The following is a 17,809-nucleotide window of genomic DNA, read 5'->3' as shown; positions in this document are numbered from 1 at the left end:
TTTTTAATCAATTGATGTGAATGATAACGACTTAATTTTTTTGATTAATGGTGTTTTTTTTTTTTGTTTTTTTTTTTTTTTACCATAACAAAACAATGAAAGATGTGGCTGAGGACAGTTCATATTTCAGTATTTGTATTTTTCAAAAGTATTTTTAATAAAACAAAAAACATCTGAGAACCTTATGAATGACAAATTCCTTTACAGAACAACTCACAGAAATCAACCATCTAGTCAGTTTTAGACATTTTTGGATTATACAAGTTTTATTCACTGTAACAATTCCAGGACATATAATGTACATTTCTGGTAGAATGTCCCAATTAACATCTGCAAAACATCTTAAAAAGATCATATTTACAAACATAAATCGAAAACGTCTGAAACACGTCTGCTAAATGTCTTATTAAAATCTGAGACATATACATAGATCTATTGCAGATGAGCAAACAACATAAAAAATACGTCTTCCAGATGTAAACACACACATCAAATGAGTGTCTTTTCTGTCGTGAGTGAGTTATTCAATCTGACTGAACTGATTCGTTTAAAAAAACATTGTTGTTCATCCCACCAATGAAACAATAGAAGTGAACTAAAATGATTCGTTTAAGACTGAGCTGTTGGATTAGCCACGCCCCCTCTTTCCAAAACCCTGCACTCCAAAGATAACAAATTAGCTTTATTAAGACCGACATCATGCAGAAACGGTTGTACTATCAACCAAAGCTGAGCTTCTACCTGATGACCTGCTGCTCACCTTCTCTACCAGTGACATGTGCTCCACCCTTAAAACAACAGCAGAAAAATAGCGTCCTCAACAGACAACTGTTATGAACAACATGGCTTAAAAATGGCAATAAGCCTTAATAATTTGCTGCAACTACAATACTATGAGAATGCGCAAAATGATTGACAGGTCGAAAGTGTAATTGTCCGCGGACACATTTTTATTTTTCTGTTTCAGAGTCTAGTGCCGTCACAAAGACAGGTGAGATATCTTACGACACTTATTTCATTAAAATCTTTCAGGGAGCAGGAACATTTTCTGCATACCTTTCCATGAAACAAATCGCTTACAGCACCTTTAAGTTGTTCCATGAACATTCTATATAAAATGACTTTGGCTTCTGTAATTCTCTAATAATAATAATAATAATAAAATATTGGATACATTTATTAATAAGTACAATTCTACATATTTAGGAAGTGCGTTTATATTTGGAGCCTACAACAACTGAAAAACACCAGATATACAAATCAACAAATTCCAGCATCAGATTCCAGTTGGTCTACATAAAAAAACATCTTGTTGGCAACAAAATTTATTTCTTCATAAAAACACAGTAACATCTTAATTTAACCAAAAATGTATCGGGTGAACAAAACAGAGAAGGGAAAATAAAAAAAATTTTTTTATTATTATTTGTACTTGAAGAGCTATAATCGCATTTGTGGAGAGAATAGACAGAAGACAGTTTATTTTTAAATGTAACACTACTTACATCTGCGACTTGCACTGCAAAATCCTCAGCATATTCAATAAAATACCATGCAATAATTTACATCAGATATGCTTGATGACCCTATGATGAGTGCTGCACAAGGAGAACTTCATGAACCTAATCGGCTGAAATTGTTAAAAATGGTCATGCGCTTTTATGTAGTTGTTTACTACATTCACTTAACAATTTTGTATACTGAATGTCTGTTTTCAACAAGAAAACTACACTCTTGTGTTAAATGATTATGCATACATGTAGGCCTATGTGTGGTTGGCATTAAGGTTTTTTTTTTAGATTTTAAAGACCCTTAAAAGACTTCTCTAATCCAAATGACACCAGACATCATTTTCAAACAAACAGAACATGTTTTTAAAAGTATTTTACCAGCATTATGGATTTACCCATTGAATAATGACAAAAATGGAACAGTGGCAAGTATAAATGGCCTGTCAGACATTCATTTCACAATATTTCTGCTTAACTATGGTAACCCAACTTCAAACAGCCACCTGAAACAAGCAAATGAGCAGGTGGTGATCATCTCTGTACCAGTCATAGAACAAATAAAGGGCTGATAATAATAAGATTACACATCCTTTATTCATGCACATGGCAGTTAATTTTGGAGTGGTGGTCTTCCCAAAACCCCTTTTCTAAGATATGAACAGTTCAGTTGTTCAGGGTGTGCAAAAGGTGTATTGGGCTAAAGCACATAACTGGTAATCAGAAGGTTGTCGGTTTGATCCCCACAGCCACCAATTGTGTCCTTGAGCAAGGCACTTAATTCCAGGTTGCTCCAGGGGGATTGTCCCTGTAATAAGGGCACTGTAAGTCGCTTTGGATAAAAGTGTCTGCCAAATGCATAAATGTAAGAGACATAATAAATAATACAGCTTTACTTACCAAGTCAAACATTTGAAAATAAATATTAGATTCATAAAGTTACACTTTCCTTCATTCATAAAATATTGGATAAAAGAAGTTTTATGGAAATGCATCATGTTATAATGAGTTTCACTTTCACGTGGTGACTCATTCAAGCCCCCAACTTAAAGAACATTAAAGAAACAGTTCATCCAAAAATGAAAATTCTGTCATCACCTACTCACCCTCATGTCACTACAAACCCGTATGACTTTAATTTTTCCGTGGAACACAAAAGATGTTTGGCAGCCTGAAAGTCTCAGTCACCGTTCATTTGAATTTTATGGAAAATATTTTTCATGAAAGTGAGTTCCACAGAAGAGTCAAGGGGAATTGGAACAACATGTCGGTGAGTAAATAATGACAGAATTTTCATTTTTGGGTGAACTACGCCTTTAACAATATAAGCAAAAAATAAGAAATAAATTAAAGAAGAATACAAAATAAAATCGAGGTTCCTTTATATAAAAGACTAAATTGCTTTTTGCCAAAGACAATAATCTTTGGGTAGATTTTAAAGGTTTGTGCATTTCAATTTCGCAAAATTCCATCAAATTGAATGATGTAATGTTAAACAAAATAATTAATAAAAATCAATTAACAAAGCTTAAAATATTAGTTTTTTATTTTATTTTATTAAAGATTACTCAATTTAATTTTATGAAATGTGTTATTGAAATGTGTAAACAGTCAAATATTTTTCATAAATACTTTGAGAGGGTACATTTTAGTTAACTTAACTGCAATCAGTGCAGTTTTACAGTCTCCCAAACACAATGCCAAAGCAAAATCTGGCTTTATAACAAAATAATTGCAGACCAAAAAAAACACAAAAACTTCACAGTATTTTGTAAGACAGCCTACATGTATCTCCATTTACAATTACAACACAAATTGGCCACAAACACATCAATTCATATTTACTGATTTAAATGCTCAGGTACATATCAGTATCGCATACCCATCAGTAGAAAATGATGTAACAGTGTTTCATTTCAAAACCTTCCAGTTTGTAGTACTCATTCAACTGATAAACACCTCAGTGTTCTGACTGTTCAGTTTCACATTAATCTTGACACATTTCTTCAAACAGAATAAAGAAACTGTAGGCAAAAATACCATTCCTATTTCTCACATGCAGCAGTTGTGCCTGGCACTTCAAACTGAATGTGTGGTGTGTTTCTCTATGTGTCTGCGTGTTTACGTTGCAATCATGAAACATGCAGGTAGCTACACTGCATTACAGTATACAGGAAGTAGAATATTTTTAAAATGAGAAGGTCAAACAGACCATACCTTTTGAGAGGAATGTTTTTAGAGGTAAAATTCTGTATAATAGACCAAGAGACCATTATTTTCTTGTAGAGACAGAGTGTTATTTGATTTAAGAGAATGAAAATGCTTCACCCTTTACTTCAAACATCATCAAAGATATGGCTTCGAGAAGACGACATTGAGAAATACCTTCCACCGGCATGTCTGTGGGCAACAGAGACAAAAAGTGAGTGCATACAGTGCAGATGAACACGAATAAGCTACATAGCAATAAAACTTTCTTAATCTGACCTGCCACTGTCTGACTGCAAAGGGTCATCAGTTAGTGTTTCAGTGTTGAAGTCCAAGGGCTCAGCATCTTGTAGAAGCTCAATGCTGTCCCTTCCTGTCCGGCTTCCACTATGAGAGTATTGGGCCTCTACTCCTGAAAAATTTTTTTTGCTATTTTTCCACCAAAAAAAGCCCACATATTTGACATTCAGGGGATATTATACCAAAAAATGAAAATTCTGTTATCATGTACCCAACCTGAAGGCAGAATGTTAGCCTCACCATTCACTTTCATTGTATGTAAACAAGATGCAGTGAAAGTAAATGGTGATTGAGGCTAACATTCTGCCTCTCATCTCCCTTCATCATCCACACGAGAAAGAAAGTAATGCGGGTCTGGAATAAAATGAGGGTGAACAAATGATGACATAATTGTAATTGTTGGGGAAATACTTATTGGGTATTAAACATACGGCAGTTTGTGTGTGAATTCAGTGTTTCGGCATAGTTGGTTTCCTTCATCTCAGACATTGAGGTCTGCTGTCTAGCAGGAACATCATCTCGCTGTGCATAACGCTCTCTCCACTCCTGTCACAGGGAAACAGCAGTGACTGGCTGATTCTAATAAGATACCAGTTATGTAAATGGTATAAAAGACAGTTAAAGTTGTATTTATGTACAGTATGTAATGTGTGAAAATGTGTTTTGAATATAATCATATGTGGTAAATGCATAGGGGCCAACTGCTTATAGTTCAAATACAGGATGCTTACTCTTCGCCTGTTCTCCCCATCTTCTATTCTTTGACGTTTTCTTCTTTCTATGCAGAAAACAACAGGATTAGTTAAAGCATGCCTATGATTAATACTAGAGGGGATCACGTTAAATGCCAGTGCTCGTTTCACCAGTACATAATCTCTGACACATTGAGGTTTTTCACATTCGCAAGGTGTCAAACTATAGCAATGAGCAAAAATTGATTTGTATGCAAATTATGGTTTATTCTTGTTTCATGACAAACCATAGCAATCACAGGAAACCTCGCTACCTTATTTTTATAAATAGAGCACACTAAAATATGCGGTATGTGCTTAGATTTGTCGTGCCATCTCTGATATAAGCACAATCTTACCCGATGCAGCTCTCAACATTTTATTTCTGCAAAGTTCTATTGCAATTTGTCTTAAAATTTCCGAACATGTCACCTCTGCAAAGGAGCTCTCTGCCCTCATCAATCAGGTCGGAGGTCATTTCATTGTCTCCCATGAACTGCTGGAAGCCCAGGAGGTTCAGGCATCGCGTGCCAAGACTGCACAGAAACGAGTCATAAACAGAACTCAAAAGTTATTCCAAATAATTTACAACAACATTTAACACGTAATTGCCCATTACTCATTTAACTGTCTGATGATTCATAGAAAACATTAGACACACCTGAAGTATGTGGCAATGCAGAGGATGACTATCAGCATTGGGTAATAGATGTAGAAGCCATTGGCAATGAAGGATAGGACCCGCATGGAACCCATGATCTAAAACATTAGAGAATGTTGTATTTAATTGTACTTAGATATATACTGGAAAAGGACTCTAGGGTGTTGACCAATCGCTTTGTTCCCAGAGAATAAAGACCCTCTGACAGCTATAAACATTATTATTACCAGGCCGATTAATCAGCCAATATCTGGCCATTTTGCAATTACCTGCATCGTGTTCGCTTGGCTGATAAAACACAAGTGTTAACTTTCTCTTGTGTCAGTTTTTTCAGTTCAAGAGTATTTGAGTAAATATTAAAATATATAAAAATATAGGGGTTTTCACTTAAAAATGTTTGTGTACATCTGATTTGCTGTTGTTAAATTGCATTATGTATATCGGCCATCTTGCTCTCAAGATATCGTATCGGCATCGACCATTGATAAACACATATTGGTCGACCACTGCACATTATAAATAAATAAACATACCAGCAAATATGAGTGAAAAAAATAAGAAATATTTTACATTTAGGGTTCTCATATCTTTTGATCAATTAATTTCCATGACTTTTCAATTCATTCATGATAACTGCATAACTAAAAGATATATTAAAAATAGAAAAATTGACTACAGACACATGCCTGTGGGAACACTGTTAGTTTCATAAAATATTCAAACTCACAGAGGTGTATGCAGTCTGCTCCTTTGCCTGGTGAGATATGGCAGAATCCATGTGAATTAATCCCAGGAAGTTTAGACAAAGAGGGGGAGTCAAGCGGCAGAAAAGCCTAGCAAACAACACAGACTTCTAAAACTAATTTAGTACTATTCGCATGACTTCTGCCAAATAGTGACATGCTTTCTCTTATGAAAACTAAGGGCTAAGTTCACTGACAAATTGTAAGAAGTATGAGTAATAAACCAAGCACTGTGATTGAATTAACAAATACCAGTCACAGTACCACTATATGAATTACATACATGCCACTGAACTGAAGGCTGTAAGCATCGGTTTGGTGATGTGAGTCCAGGTAGTAGTAGTTGAAGACTCGGATGCGGAACACAGTTGAGTAGACGCAGGTGCAGAGGAAGAAGATGGTGATGAAGCATGCCATCTACAGGCCAGAATGACAATTGTAATGCCAGATCCACATAACAGACTGGCATGATGACAGTGCAACAGAGAGGAATGTGTCAGTAAATTCTTAGTTTGTTTATAGCAGGGATCAGCAACCTTTTTTGACAATGCAGTTTAAAATTTGCCTTGTTTGATCTCTGTTGCTTATCAGCAACCTCATTTCAAAATACATGGATCAATAAAAAAAAAGAAATAATAATAAAAAATAAAATAAAAACACCGATTCTTTTTAATATATATTTTGATCTGTTATTTTTGACAAATATTTATTCAACCATCATAGTAGAGGACTATTTAAAAGTAAAAAATAAATAAAAAAAAAGACAGAAGAGCTTGAGTGAAAAATACTCTTCTGCTGTTCCTATTAGAGATTAGAGTGGATTGGATTGCTGAGTTTAAGTAAACTCACCTCGATGTACAGGTAGTTGTAATCTCTCTCTGCAAGTTGAATAAAAACAGCAAACAGCGAAAGAACGGGCCGAGTACTGAAGAAGGTGCACTCGGACCAAACCACAGCCACAGAAAAGAGAGCCAGAACCACAGCCAGCACACGGTAAAACCACTGTTTCAGCAAACACTCCCAGTACCACTCTAGTGAAGGGCAGGGCCAAAACAGTTAGATGTAAAAGATCATAGTTATCACCATATGTGCTAACCACGTCACATCATTAATTGACTATAACTTTAATATTTGCATAAAGAAATAGTTCACACAAAAATGAAAATTCTCTCATCATGTAGACCCAGTTTACACCTGATATTAAAATGCATCTCAGGTGATCCGATCACATGTGGTCAGGTAAGACACGTCGCTGTTTACACCTGGTCAATTAAATGCGTTTCATGAAGACATACATCAATCACTATGTGTGTTACTTTATTACATTAAAGTGCAACATAGTCAGAAAAGACAAAGAAAGCTGTTTCTCTCAGATGCAGATGAAATTGAATCTAAGCACAAATGCAACATTTCAATCAGAATTATCCATTATTTTAATGGATTACCTGTATTAATCGGAGCTGCAGATGTTCATACTTCTCAAAAGTGTCCCTGCATGTTGATTTCAGACACACTGAAGAAGATCTGTCAAGTTCTTGTGTTTGTATCCACTTTTTTAATTTTCAGATCAGATGTTTTTTTTTCTTGAAAAGCCAGTCATAACTGGCAAAGTTTAAACTTATTTTAATCATTATTTATTTACTTATTTATTGTCTAATTATTTTATCACAGTAGTTGATTGAGAGGAGAGGGGTGTCGCTTCGCTGCTGCCGGGATGCGTTCAGGACAGATTTCCATTTACATCTCAAATGTGATGCGTTCATATGCATTTTTGACCACATTCGAATGTTGTTTTTGTGATCCGATCACAAAATGTTTTAGACCCCGTTTCCACCAGTATTTAGTGCTGACAAATGAGCGGATCACCAAAAATGCATCTTAATACCAGGTGGAAACAGGGTCTTACTCACCCTAATGTCATCCCAGATGTGTATGACTTTCGTTTTTCTGCATAACTTTTTAGAAAAATATTTCAGTTCTGTAGGTCCATACAATGCAAGTGAATGGTGGCAAGAAATTTGAAGCTCCAAAAAGCATATAAAGGCAGCATAAAAGTAATCCATACGACTCCAGTGGTTTAATCCATGTCTTCTGAAGCGATCCAATCCATTTTGGGTGAGAACAGACCAAAATATATCTTGCCATTGCAGTCTCTAGGCATGATCATGATTTCAAGCCCGATTACACCTCTTAGCATAATCGCCAAGTGACTGCTGATGTCAAGATTTATAGTGAAAAAGGAGTTATATTTTGGTCTGTTCTCACACAAAACCGATTTGATCAATTCTGAAGACATGGATCAAACGCTTGGAGTCATATAGATTAATTTTATGCTGCCTTTTTGCAGCTTCAAAGTTTTGGTCACAATTCACTTGTATTGTATGGACATACAGAGCTGAGATATTCTTCTAAAAATCTTAATTTGTGTTCAGCAGAAGAGAGAAAGTCAAACACATCTGGGATGACATGAGGGTGAGTAAATTATGAGAGTATTTTAACTTTTGGTTGAACTATTCCTTTAACATATCGGTCACCTACCAAATGTAGGGGTATAGAAGTAGTGTCTGAACCAGCCTACAGGTTCTGGAGAGGCAAAGCTGTGAACAAACTGCCGAGAGGAGCTGGTTTCATTCTTGGCAACGTCCTCCAGGTGAAAAGCCTGTTCCAGCAAGATCTGCCACTGAACACGTGTGCGATTGAGTCTCTGAACGGTGTAGATCACCTGAGAAACCAGGTAAACATTACTCCAGGACACAATCCAGAATGTACTGACAACAAACCTGAAGACTGGGTTGTACTGTACCTGCTTGTGCAGTTTCGAAAGGCTTCTTTCAGTGGGGTGCGTGTTTTGTTTATCATCAAAATCCTCATAGTCATCCATGTTCCTGCCTATCTTTTCTTGATATTCAACAGGGCACTACAAATTTATTAAGACTTAATAGAGAGGCGTGATTTCTGAATTTGCATCAATTCATAAACATTAATCTTAACAGGCAGTTAAAGGCACATGTCCACATGACTGCTGTCATCCTCTCACCTTTCGTAGAATGGTGTCTACATTCTTCCTCAAGGGATGGTTATATTTGATCGATTCATTGATTTTTATAACCTCCTACCACAGAAATAAAAACATGTAAGAAATCTGACACAATATTGATTAAACTGAGTAACTCTTACATTATATCTTGAAACCAGCACATTAGGACTGCTGTGAGAATAATGCGAAAGTGTTTCTTTACGGTGTACAAATACACACGGCTTTCACCTCCATCACATCCTCCAGATTTTCCTCTGCATCTGCCTTCTCAGTCATGAGCTTGGACACTTTGAAGTAAGTCTTGATGAGAAGGTGACCCTGGCGCGAGGCCTCCCAGTATGAGCGGGGAATCTCAACCAGGCCATAACCCAACAGCAAAACTAGAAGAAATAGACCCCATGTGTTGGCCGCAGTGATACCGATGGTCTGCAGCTCATACCTGGTGAAATGGTACCCTGTTAGTGCTTAAAGGGATAGTTCATCCTAAAATGAAAATTCCGTCTTCATTTACTCACCGTCATGCTGTTCAAAACCCATATGAATTTATTTTTCCATATAACACAAAATGAGATCTTAAGCAGAATGACATCTTCAGTTATCATTCATTTTCATTGTATGGAACAAAGATGCAATGAAAGTTATTGGTGACTGAGGCTGTAAGTCGTGTTCCACTCAAGAAAAATGTAATGTGGGTTTGGAATGACATGAGAGTGATTAAATTGATTCTGATATACAGACCAGGAAAGGTGCCACTGAGGATATACAGCCACATAAATAAGAAGAGAGCCAAAGATGAAAAGGTATGTGCCATAATAGATGGCATTCTCAATGAGGGCTGTCTTGATTTTCCCTGCAATGGAAAAACCCCCAGAGCGAGCATATGACTGCATGAATGGCAGAAGAAGCCTAGGAAGATAAAAAAAGACTGTCATCAACCACCAGTCTTACATGCATTACATACACGAGCAGATGTACTTAGTTACGTGTGTGTTTGTACGAGCATTGTTTAAAATACACAACAGACTGGATTATGTAATAACAGTGACATATAATTAACTTGATTTAAAATGCTATTATAAAGTCAGAAAAGGGCAAAGCTTTCTCACCAAGTAAGACACTGTGAGGTCCAGTACACAACCCTCCAGAACACTGGCATGATACCATTTGGAATATAACTCCATGGTTTATAGCATGCCCATTGGGTGCTTTTGAATAAAAAGGACAAAATATATGTTCACAAACATGCCATATAACACAGAGTCAATACAATGTAAATAATTCAGGGCAGGCCTACTTGAACGTTTCATTTATTGCTGTCCTGCAGGGAATGGATGAATTTAATAGACGTACCTTTTGCTGGGTGATACAGAGGCATTTCCAGTCGTCTGGTTTGATGTGACAGAGCTCACAGTGGGTGTCTGAGCATGTACTTCACGATCAATTAAGCACTGTTTGTAGATTGTCTGAAAATTAATTGCACACCTTGTCTAAAATTTGAATCAAAAACAGCATTTGAAATTTAAAGCATTTGAAGCTTTTAAAGGGACAGTCACACGAAAATAAAACTTCTTTCATCATTTACTCACCCTCATGTTGTTCAAAACCCATCTGGCTTTGTATTCTTCCATGGAACACAAAAAGAGATATTAAGCAGAATGTATGGAAAAAGAATATTTGTTATGTGACTGAGGCAATGAATCCCTGCTGTTGTGTTCCACAAAAGAAAGCCAGTCATATGGGTTTGGGACAGCATGAGGGCAAGAATGATGTAACAATGATGTAAATGATGACAGAATTTTCATTTTTATGTGAACTATTCCTTTAAGAGGGGAGCCAACTCACTGTGCTGACGTCCAGGGGAAGAATGAAGACGATGAGGAAGCACAAATACCAAGCCAGCAGTGTGCCAAAGAGAACCATGCGCTGCTGCTTTCTGAAGTCGCCATAGCGATGCAAGAGGAACAGAGCCAGGAAAAAGACCACTGCAATCTCTATTCCCAGCGCTGCCCCGCTCATAGTGTACCCCGCACTCCTCTCACTCTTCCTGGGACTGATGGCACCTGCAATCGCCGGAGAGGGACACAGGACATGGGACAGCGAGGACATTTCACAAAACTATTAAAATCATATTACTGACACACAAAATTATAATAATCTATTGTCTGTTGCCATTATATAAGCTAGTGAGTATTATCACAAGTCTGTAGGTACTACTTATTCAAGCTATGACACAGCTTATGCATATGAGAAAGACCCTTTTGTTTTGCCTCACTTAAGCATAAGGAGGGGACCCATCCTGCTCGGGCAGTAAAGTGCCAACAATGCATTTACATTATGGTCATTAGGATGCTAGCTGTATGATTGTGTCTTTCCATTCCACAGTCTGGGACTTTTGTATTATTTTAAATGTTTATTTATTGTAAATAAAAATTAAATATATAATTATTATACAAATTATAACCAATAAATAATTTCATAAATAATAAACATTAGCAAAATTATTTATATATATATATATATATATATATATATATATATATATATATATATATATATATATTATTTTTGTAATTTATATTATTTATTAAATTATGTACTGTTATGATTTATGTAATAACTGTGTGTGTGTGTGTGTGTGTATGTATGTATGTGTGTGCGTATATATATATATATATATATATATATATATATATATATATATATATATATATATATATTTATATTATGTAAATTATGTTAAATGTTGTTAAATGTTATTATTATTTTATCATATTATTATTATTATTTTATTTTTGTATTCATTCAGTCTAACTCAAAACAACACATGCCACTAATCTTCCTAAGCATGCAAACCAGTTAGTTCACTTGGCGCATAAAAGCGTAAGCATGATTGTCAACGCACAGACATTAGCTGAAATGCAATCCTAATTAAATACGATTGCCTTACCTCAGTTCTGCCGCCGTGTGATGCAGTACGATGATAACCTATTTCATCCCTGCAGTACAGACAAACAATTGTTAGTTACCTGTAGACAATCCACATTTCACTAATTTCCAGAAAATCACACAGACGTCACCCGTCTGATGATTTTAATGGGCGGCGGCCTCGTTTCTTCTTCTTGTGTGTTACCAGAGACAGTTTAGCAGAGATGGAGCACTTCTATTAAAATAAATGGGAGAAATCGGAACGGCAAACGGGTGTAGAAAAGGAAGTCCCGCCTTACAGGTAAAAGAGCCAATCACCTTTCAGATACAGACATCGCCTGTCAGTCAACTCGAGAACACGCATGCCTATTAGCTGAACCCTGTGTACCACTTTTTGATATTGGCATTAGCATTGTATTTACTATTGGAACAAAAGTGCTCATGATCAACAAGCTGTCAGCTTGAGTATTATGCTTGATAAGCATTTTATTCATCAATTTTCAGGTAACCTTTTCCTAAATTATATGATTACCGCTCTGTTGGTGTTGTTGGGCATGAAGAACAATAATAATACAAAAAATATATATTACCAATGTACAACTAATGTTCTTGTTCTTGTGCACATATTCACAAACTGTTTTGAGCGTTATATGTAAACTTTAAGCCACAGCGAAAGTAAATAAGAGTCCCTCTGTGCACGCGCTGCTGTAGTTGTCAAGCATGTGATCAGCCAATCAGATAAACTGTATTTACATGGACATTTATGGCTCATTAAACAAAATGTTATTGTAAAAATTGGACCCTTTACAATAAAACCTCCTCAGATCTGCATGAACAAGGTAAGTGACATGTTTTGCATTCAAAACGGCAAAAGTCGTCGATAAGTGACGAGTTCAGTTTGCATCCATAATTGATGCATTTGTTCATTTGTAGTTGAGGCTGATGTCGGGCATGGAGGATGATTTAGTGTGTTGATCAGTTTTGGTCGACAACTTTGGGTAAATTGACATGTCCTGCGGTGTGACTTGCTATACTGCATCTACTATTTTAAGCATTTTGATGATTCACCTATAATTAGTATTCAAGCAGTTTTTAAATGCCTGCGCAAGGATGACACGCAAATTCGTGAAGCGCTCCATATTTTAATTACTAATTTACTGTATTTTTTTTATCTACTGTATGTATTTAGTGAAAAGTGCCACAGATCCCACGTATTTATGCGAGCAATACCGCCGCTAGAGCTTCTGCACGTGAGGGTGACTACACTCATCAGTGCCACACTGGCTTATTGTTGAATATACAACTCTTCCAAACATGTTTTTGACAAATAAATATATTTATGTAAAAATGATTGAGATGTACTCCCCATTAATGTAACTGTTGTGCATCTCTATCGCTGCAGTTTGGCTGAAAAATCTTAGAAACTTGCACATGAAACACACAAAGAAAACACAAAACTATAATAAAAACACTATTTTCATGCACTAAAAATGTTACTGTGTTGACTGTAAATAAATTAATAAATCTTATTTCGGTATTGATCGATCATCAGAAACGTCATGGAAAATTATCATTGCTTTGTCTAAAAGTTCTGAAAGATTAAGATATTTCGCAGCCAAAAACAATGCGAAACGATCTGAACTTTTACGCAGGCATTTAAAAACTGCTTGAATACTAATTATAGGTGAATCATCAAAATGCTTAAAATAGTAGATGCAGTATAGCAAGTCACACCGCAGGACATGTCAATTTACCCAAAGTTGTCGACCAAAACTGATCAACACACTAAATCATCCTCCATGCCCGACATCAGCCTCAACTACAAATGCACAAATGCATCAATTATGGATGCAAACTGAACTCGTCACTTATCTACGACTTTTGCCGTTTTGAATGCAAAACATGTCACTTACCTTGTTCATGCAGATCTGAGGAGGTTTTATTGTAAAGGGTCCAATTTTTACAATAACATTTTGTTTAATGAGCCATAAATGTCCATGTAAATACAGTTTATCTGATTGGCTGATCACATGCTTGACAACTACAGCAGCGCGTGCACAGAGGGACTCTTATATACTTTCGCTGTGGTTTAAAGTTTACATATAACGCTCAAAACACTAAGTGAACAAGAACATTAGTTGTACATTGGTAATCATTTTTATTTATTTATTTATTTTTTTTATTGTTCTTCATGCCCAACAACACCAACAGAGAGATAATCATACAATTTAGGAAAAGTTTACCTGAAAATAATACTCAAGCTGACAGCTTGTTGATCATGAGCACTTTTGTTCCAATAGTAAATACAATGCTAATGCTAATATCAAAAAGTGGTACACAGGGTTCAGCTAATAGGCATGCGTGTTCTCGAGTTGACTGACAGGCGATGTCTGTATGTGAAAGGTGATTGGCTCTTTTACCTGTAAGGCGGGACTTCCTTTTCTACACCCGTTTGCCGTTCCGATTTCTCCCATTTATTTTAAAAGAAGTACTCCGTCTCTGCTAAACTGTCTCTGGTAACACACAAGAAGAAGAAACGAGGCCGCCGCCCATTAAAATCATGAGACCAGGGGCGGACTTAGCACTAGGCAAAAATAGGCAACCATCTAGAGCCCCTAAATGCTGAGGGTCCCTTAAAAATACAAATTATATTTTATTATTATTATTAATGCAAATAACATATGCTGAAACTTGAAATATCGCTGTTATAACACCATTATGATTAATATTGCTGTTATTTTCAGCAACATCAATGCAAGCAACCCATTCAGATCAGGCCTTAATGAATATTCCAAGGTTTTACACCATTAGGCAAGTCCGTGGAGGTAACAGGCAGGGAAATCTTTAGTGCATGGCCATGGACGTGCATTCAGGGTTGAGGTAATGATACCTCTGCACTGCATACTGGCCACACGGCCACGCTCTAGATTTGCTAACCATAATTATGTGTAATGCACCTAAAAAAACTTGAATATTAATAGTTATAAAATATGTAATTATCTCAATTTGTTATGGATAGGGGTTTAATTAAAATGCTATTGATTATTTATTTGCTCTCCTGTAAAAGGAGGATTGTGAGGCTTGAGCTGCTTTACTCAAGGACTTAATGGAGTAACATGTTTGTGCGTGTGTGAGAGTTTGTTTTTGAGGGACTGAAAGAGAGAAATTCAGAAACTGAGAGATCGCTTCTGGGATTACCTCTTTTGTCGCAGCTCTTGTCAGAAGTAACATCATTGCAAAATAACCAAAATGTAAGATTAAGCATTTCTCAGCAGCAGCGAGTGTCACTATATTTCCAATGTAAACGTTAACAACTGTTTTCAACCCCACTGAGATGCAGGTGTGCTCTGACATGACGGTCTGTTTTTCGCTCACAAGTAAAAGTGTGAGCGTAATGCGTATGTGTGTGTGTGGGAGTGTGTGTGTGAGAGGGGGAGGGAGCGTGAGGGTGTTTCCCACAGATATTTCAGATAATATAGAAAATGTTGTATTGATCAAGTGTATCTTGCTCTGATACAGCTCAAACCTTCGTTGCTAGTTCAAAAACGTCCCTTTAGAACAAGCAACGGAGGATGTGCCGCTAACAAGTTAGTGTGTGTGTGCGTGAATGTGCTTGCGCGTGCTTATGTGTGTGAGCGTGTGTAAATGCGGGGGAGACGATGGAGCTTTTCAACCGAAATTGAAATAAATGTAGGATATTATAGACATTGTTTTACGTTCTTAAGCGATTTACTTTAACTAATGTCTTTGTTTATATGTTTTTTTTGTCGCTGTGGTAGCATGTACCGTGTGTGTGTGTGTATGAGACGAGAGCAAAAGAGAAAGAGAGGGAGCCCAAGGATGCTTTTCATTCGAAATCTAAATACATTTAGGATATTACAGACATTGTTTGTCAGTCTTATCCGATGTACTTAACCAATGTCTTTGTTTTAATTGGTTGTTTTGTTGTGGTAGCCTGTAGGGCTCTTTGAAATAACTTAAATAATTTGGCGAAGTGATATGGAACCATTATGCGGTCAAGACATTTAAAAAAGGTGCGTTCATGCAATGTCGTAATTACCTTAATTACGAGTTAGCAACTCAGAAATTCTATTCAGAGCTGTTCATGTACTGGGAACTTGGAATTATGTAATAGTCGTTATACAAATACCTTATTAATAAACGTATAGTTTATAGCGGGACATCAGATGGTTATCCAACTCTGTGCTAGCTAAATTGAACTGTAATGTATGTCTTTATTTTCAGATTAATCTTGCATTATTAAGGCATTAATTATAGTCAATTATACTAATTATTACACAGAAATATTATGAGATTTCTACTTAACTACTGCTGAAGCCACTGCCATTTTGAGTGTTTCCGTATGACGTTGCAGCGGTCAGGTGGTACAAGACTGAGCTCTCAGAAAATTCGGAGTTTACAAGTTGTAATAACGAGTTCTACGAGGATGTGAACGCTTTTTACATGTCAGAATCTCGTAATAACGACATGGCGTGAATGCAGCACTACTTCATTGCTGTGTTTACTTAAAATAATAATAATAATAATTGCACACCTTAGAATCAGAATAATCTGAATCAAGCATTCAACAGACCCATGGTAATAAGTAAGGAATAATTGACTCCTGCCCTTTGAATTATTGAAAAATAATCTGCACCCGAGGTGGTAATTAGAGCCCCATGGATATGGGATTTTTGAGACTGATACCGATTTTAGAGGGGGAAAATTCACCGATTACCGATATGGTGGCCGATATAGTTAATTTTTGAGCAGGAATGAAAACAGACCTTTTCCATGTGGACTGTGCACCGATTTTGCACCGATATGACTATGCAAAGGTACTCAGAAGGCTGCTTTCTTAAACAAATATTTTTATTAAAGAATATTTGACATTATTATTATACATTGTCAACAAATTCTAGAAATGAACACTGAGAAAATAAAGAATAAATAAAAATACAATAAATAGCTTAATAAACATCAGTACTGTATGTTTAGTATGTCAATTGCTGACCATTTAAATAAAGAATAAAATAAAATAAATAGCTAAATAAACATCAGTACTGTATGTTTAGTATCAGTCAATTGCTGACCATTTAAATAAAAGAAAATACACTAAATAGCTAAACAAAAATCAGTACTGTATGTTTAGTATCAGTCAATTGCTGACCATTAAATTAAAGAATAAATAAAATAAAAATCAGTACTGTATGTTTAGTATCAGTCAATAGCTGACCATTAAAATAAAGAATAAATTCAAATAAAATAAATAGCTAAATAAACATCAGTAGTACTGTTTAGTATCAGTAAAATGCTGACCATTTAAATAAAGAATAAATAAAAATAAAATAGCTAAATAAACATCAGGGGCCGGTTGCACCAGCTACATGTACGTTACAGCGTACGCACTGCTATATATTTGAGTGTTGCACCATTCAACTTAGGTAGGACGTAACCCTACGTATAAACTAAATATTTACGGAAGCCTCCGACCAGGAGTAACTGATGGAATAAAAAAGCAGACTCAATGACATCAATGAGCTCATGTTTTGGTTGACAGGCTTCAGTTCTTTCGACATATATGATGATGTTGGCATATACACTCGTTTACATTTACGAGAGAGAGAAAAAAACATATTTATAAGCGGCTCTTCAGTATGAAACCGTTCTAACTGTGCCGTTTTTAGGGTGCGTCG

General features: G+C 36.0%; 1 protein-coding gene across 5 annotated transcripts in view; it reads right to left on the bottom strand.

Annotated features, from left to right (window-relative positions):
- Positions 1-14,423, bottom strand: part of LOC127430551 (G-protein coupled receptor-associated protein LMBRD2B-like) — a 104,616-nt gene extending 90,193 nt beyond the window's left edge. The window contains exons 1-19 of one of the 5 annotated variants that reach the window (XM_051680372.1): positions 14,357-14,423; positions 12,136-12,184; positions 11,031-11,248; positions 10,539-10,651; positions 10,295-10,393; positions 9,927-10,094; positions 9,417-9,627; positions 9,189-9,263; positions 8,955-9,068; positions 8,690-8,873; positions 7,001-7,182; positions 6,435-6,568; positions 6,136-6,241; positions 5,409-5,506; positions 5,180-5,283; positions 4,748-4,794; positions 4,448-4,562; positions 3,996-4,128; positions 2,087-3,908 (exon numbers count right to left, since the gene is read on the bottom strand). In XM_051680372.1, the coding sequence (XP_051536332.1) occupies positions 3,845-3,908; positions 3,996-4,128; positions 4,448-4,562; positions 4,748-4,794; positions 5,180-5,283; positions 5,409-5,506; positions 6,136-6,241; positions 6,435-6,568; positions 7,001-7,182; positions 8,690-8,873; positions 8,955-9,068; positions 9,189-9,263; positions 9,417-9,627; positions 9,927-10,094; positions 10,295-10,393; positions 10,539-10,651; positions 11,031-11,204 (2,121 nt within the window). In that variant the 5' untranslated portion in view covers positions 11,205-11,248; positions 12,136-12,184; positions 14,357-14,423 and the 3' untranslated portion in view covers positions 2,087-3,844. The other 4 variants (XM_051680371.1, XM_051680375.1, XM_051680376.1 and 1 more) reach the window with 4 other exon arrangements.
- Between the last annotated feature and the right edge of the window lie 3,386 nt (positions 14,424-17,809).

This window comes from Myxocyprinus asiaticus, chromosome 40 (genome assembly GCF_019703515.2).
Source record: "Myxocyprinus asiaticus isolate MX2 ecotype Aquarium Trade chromosome 40, UBuf_Myxa_2, whole genome shotgun sequence".
In the NCBI taxonomy this organism is placed as follows: domain Eukaryota; kingdom Metazoa; phylum Chordata; class Actinopteri; order Cypriniformes; family Catostomidae; genus Myxocyprinus; species Myxocyprinus asiaticus.
This window is presented reverse-complemented; position numbering and strand designations above follow the sequence as displayed.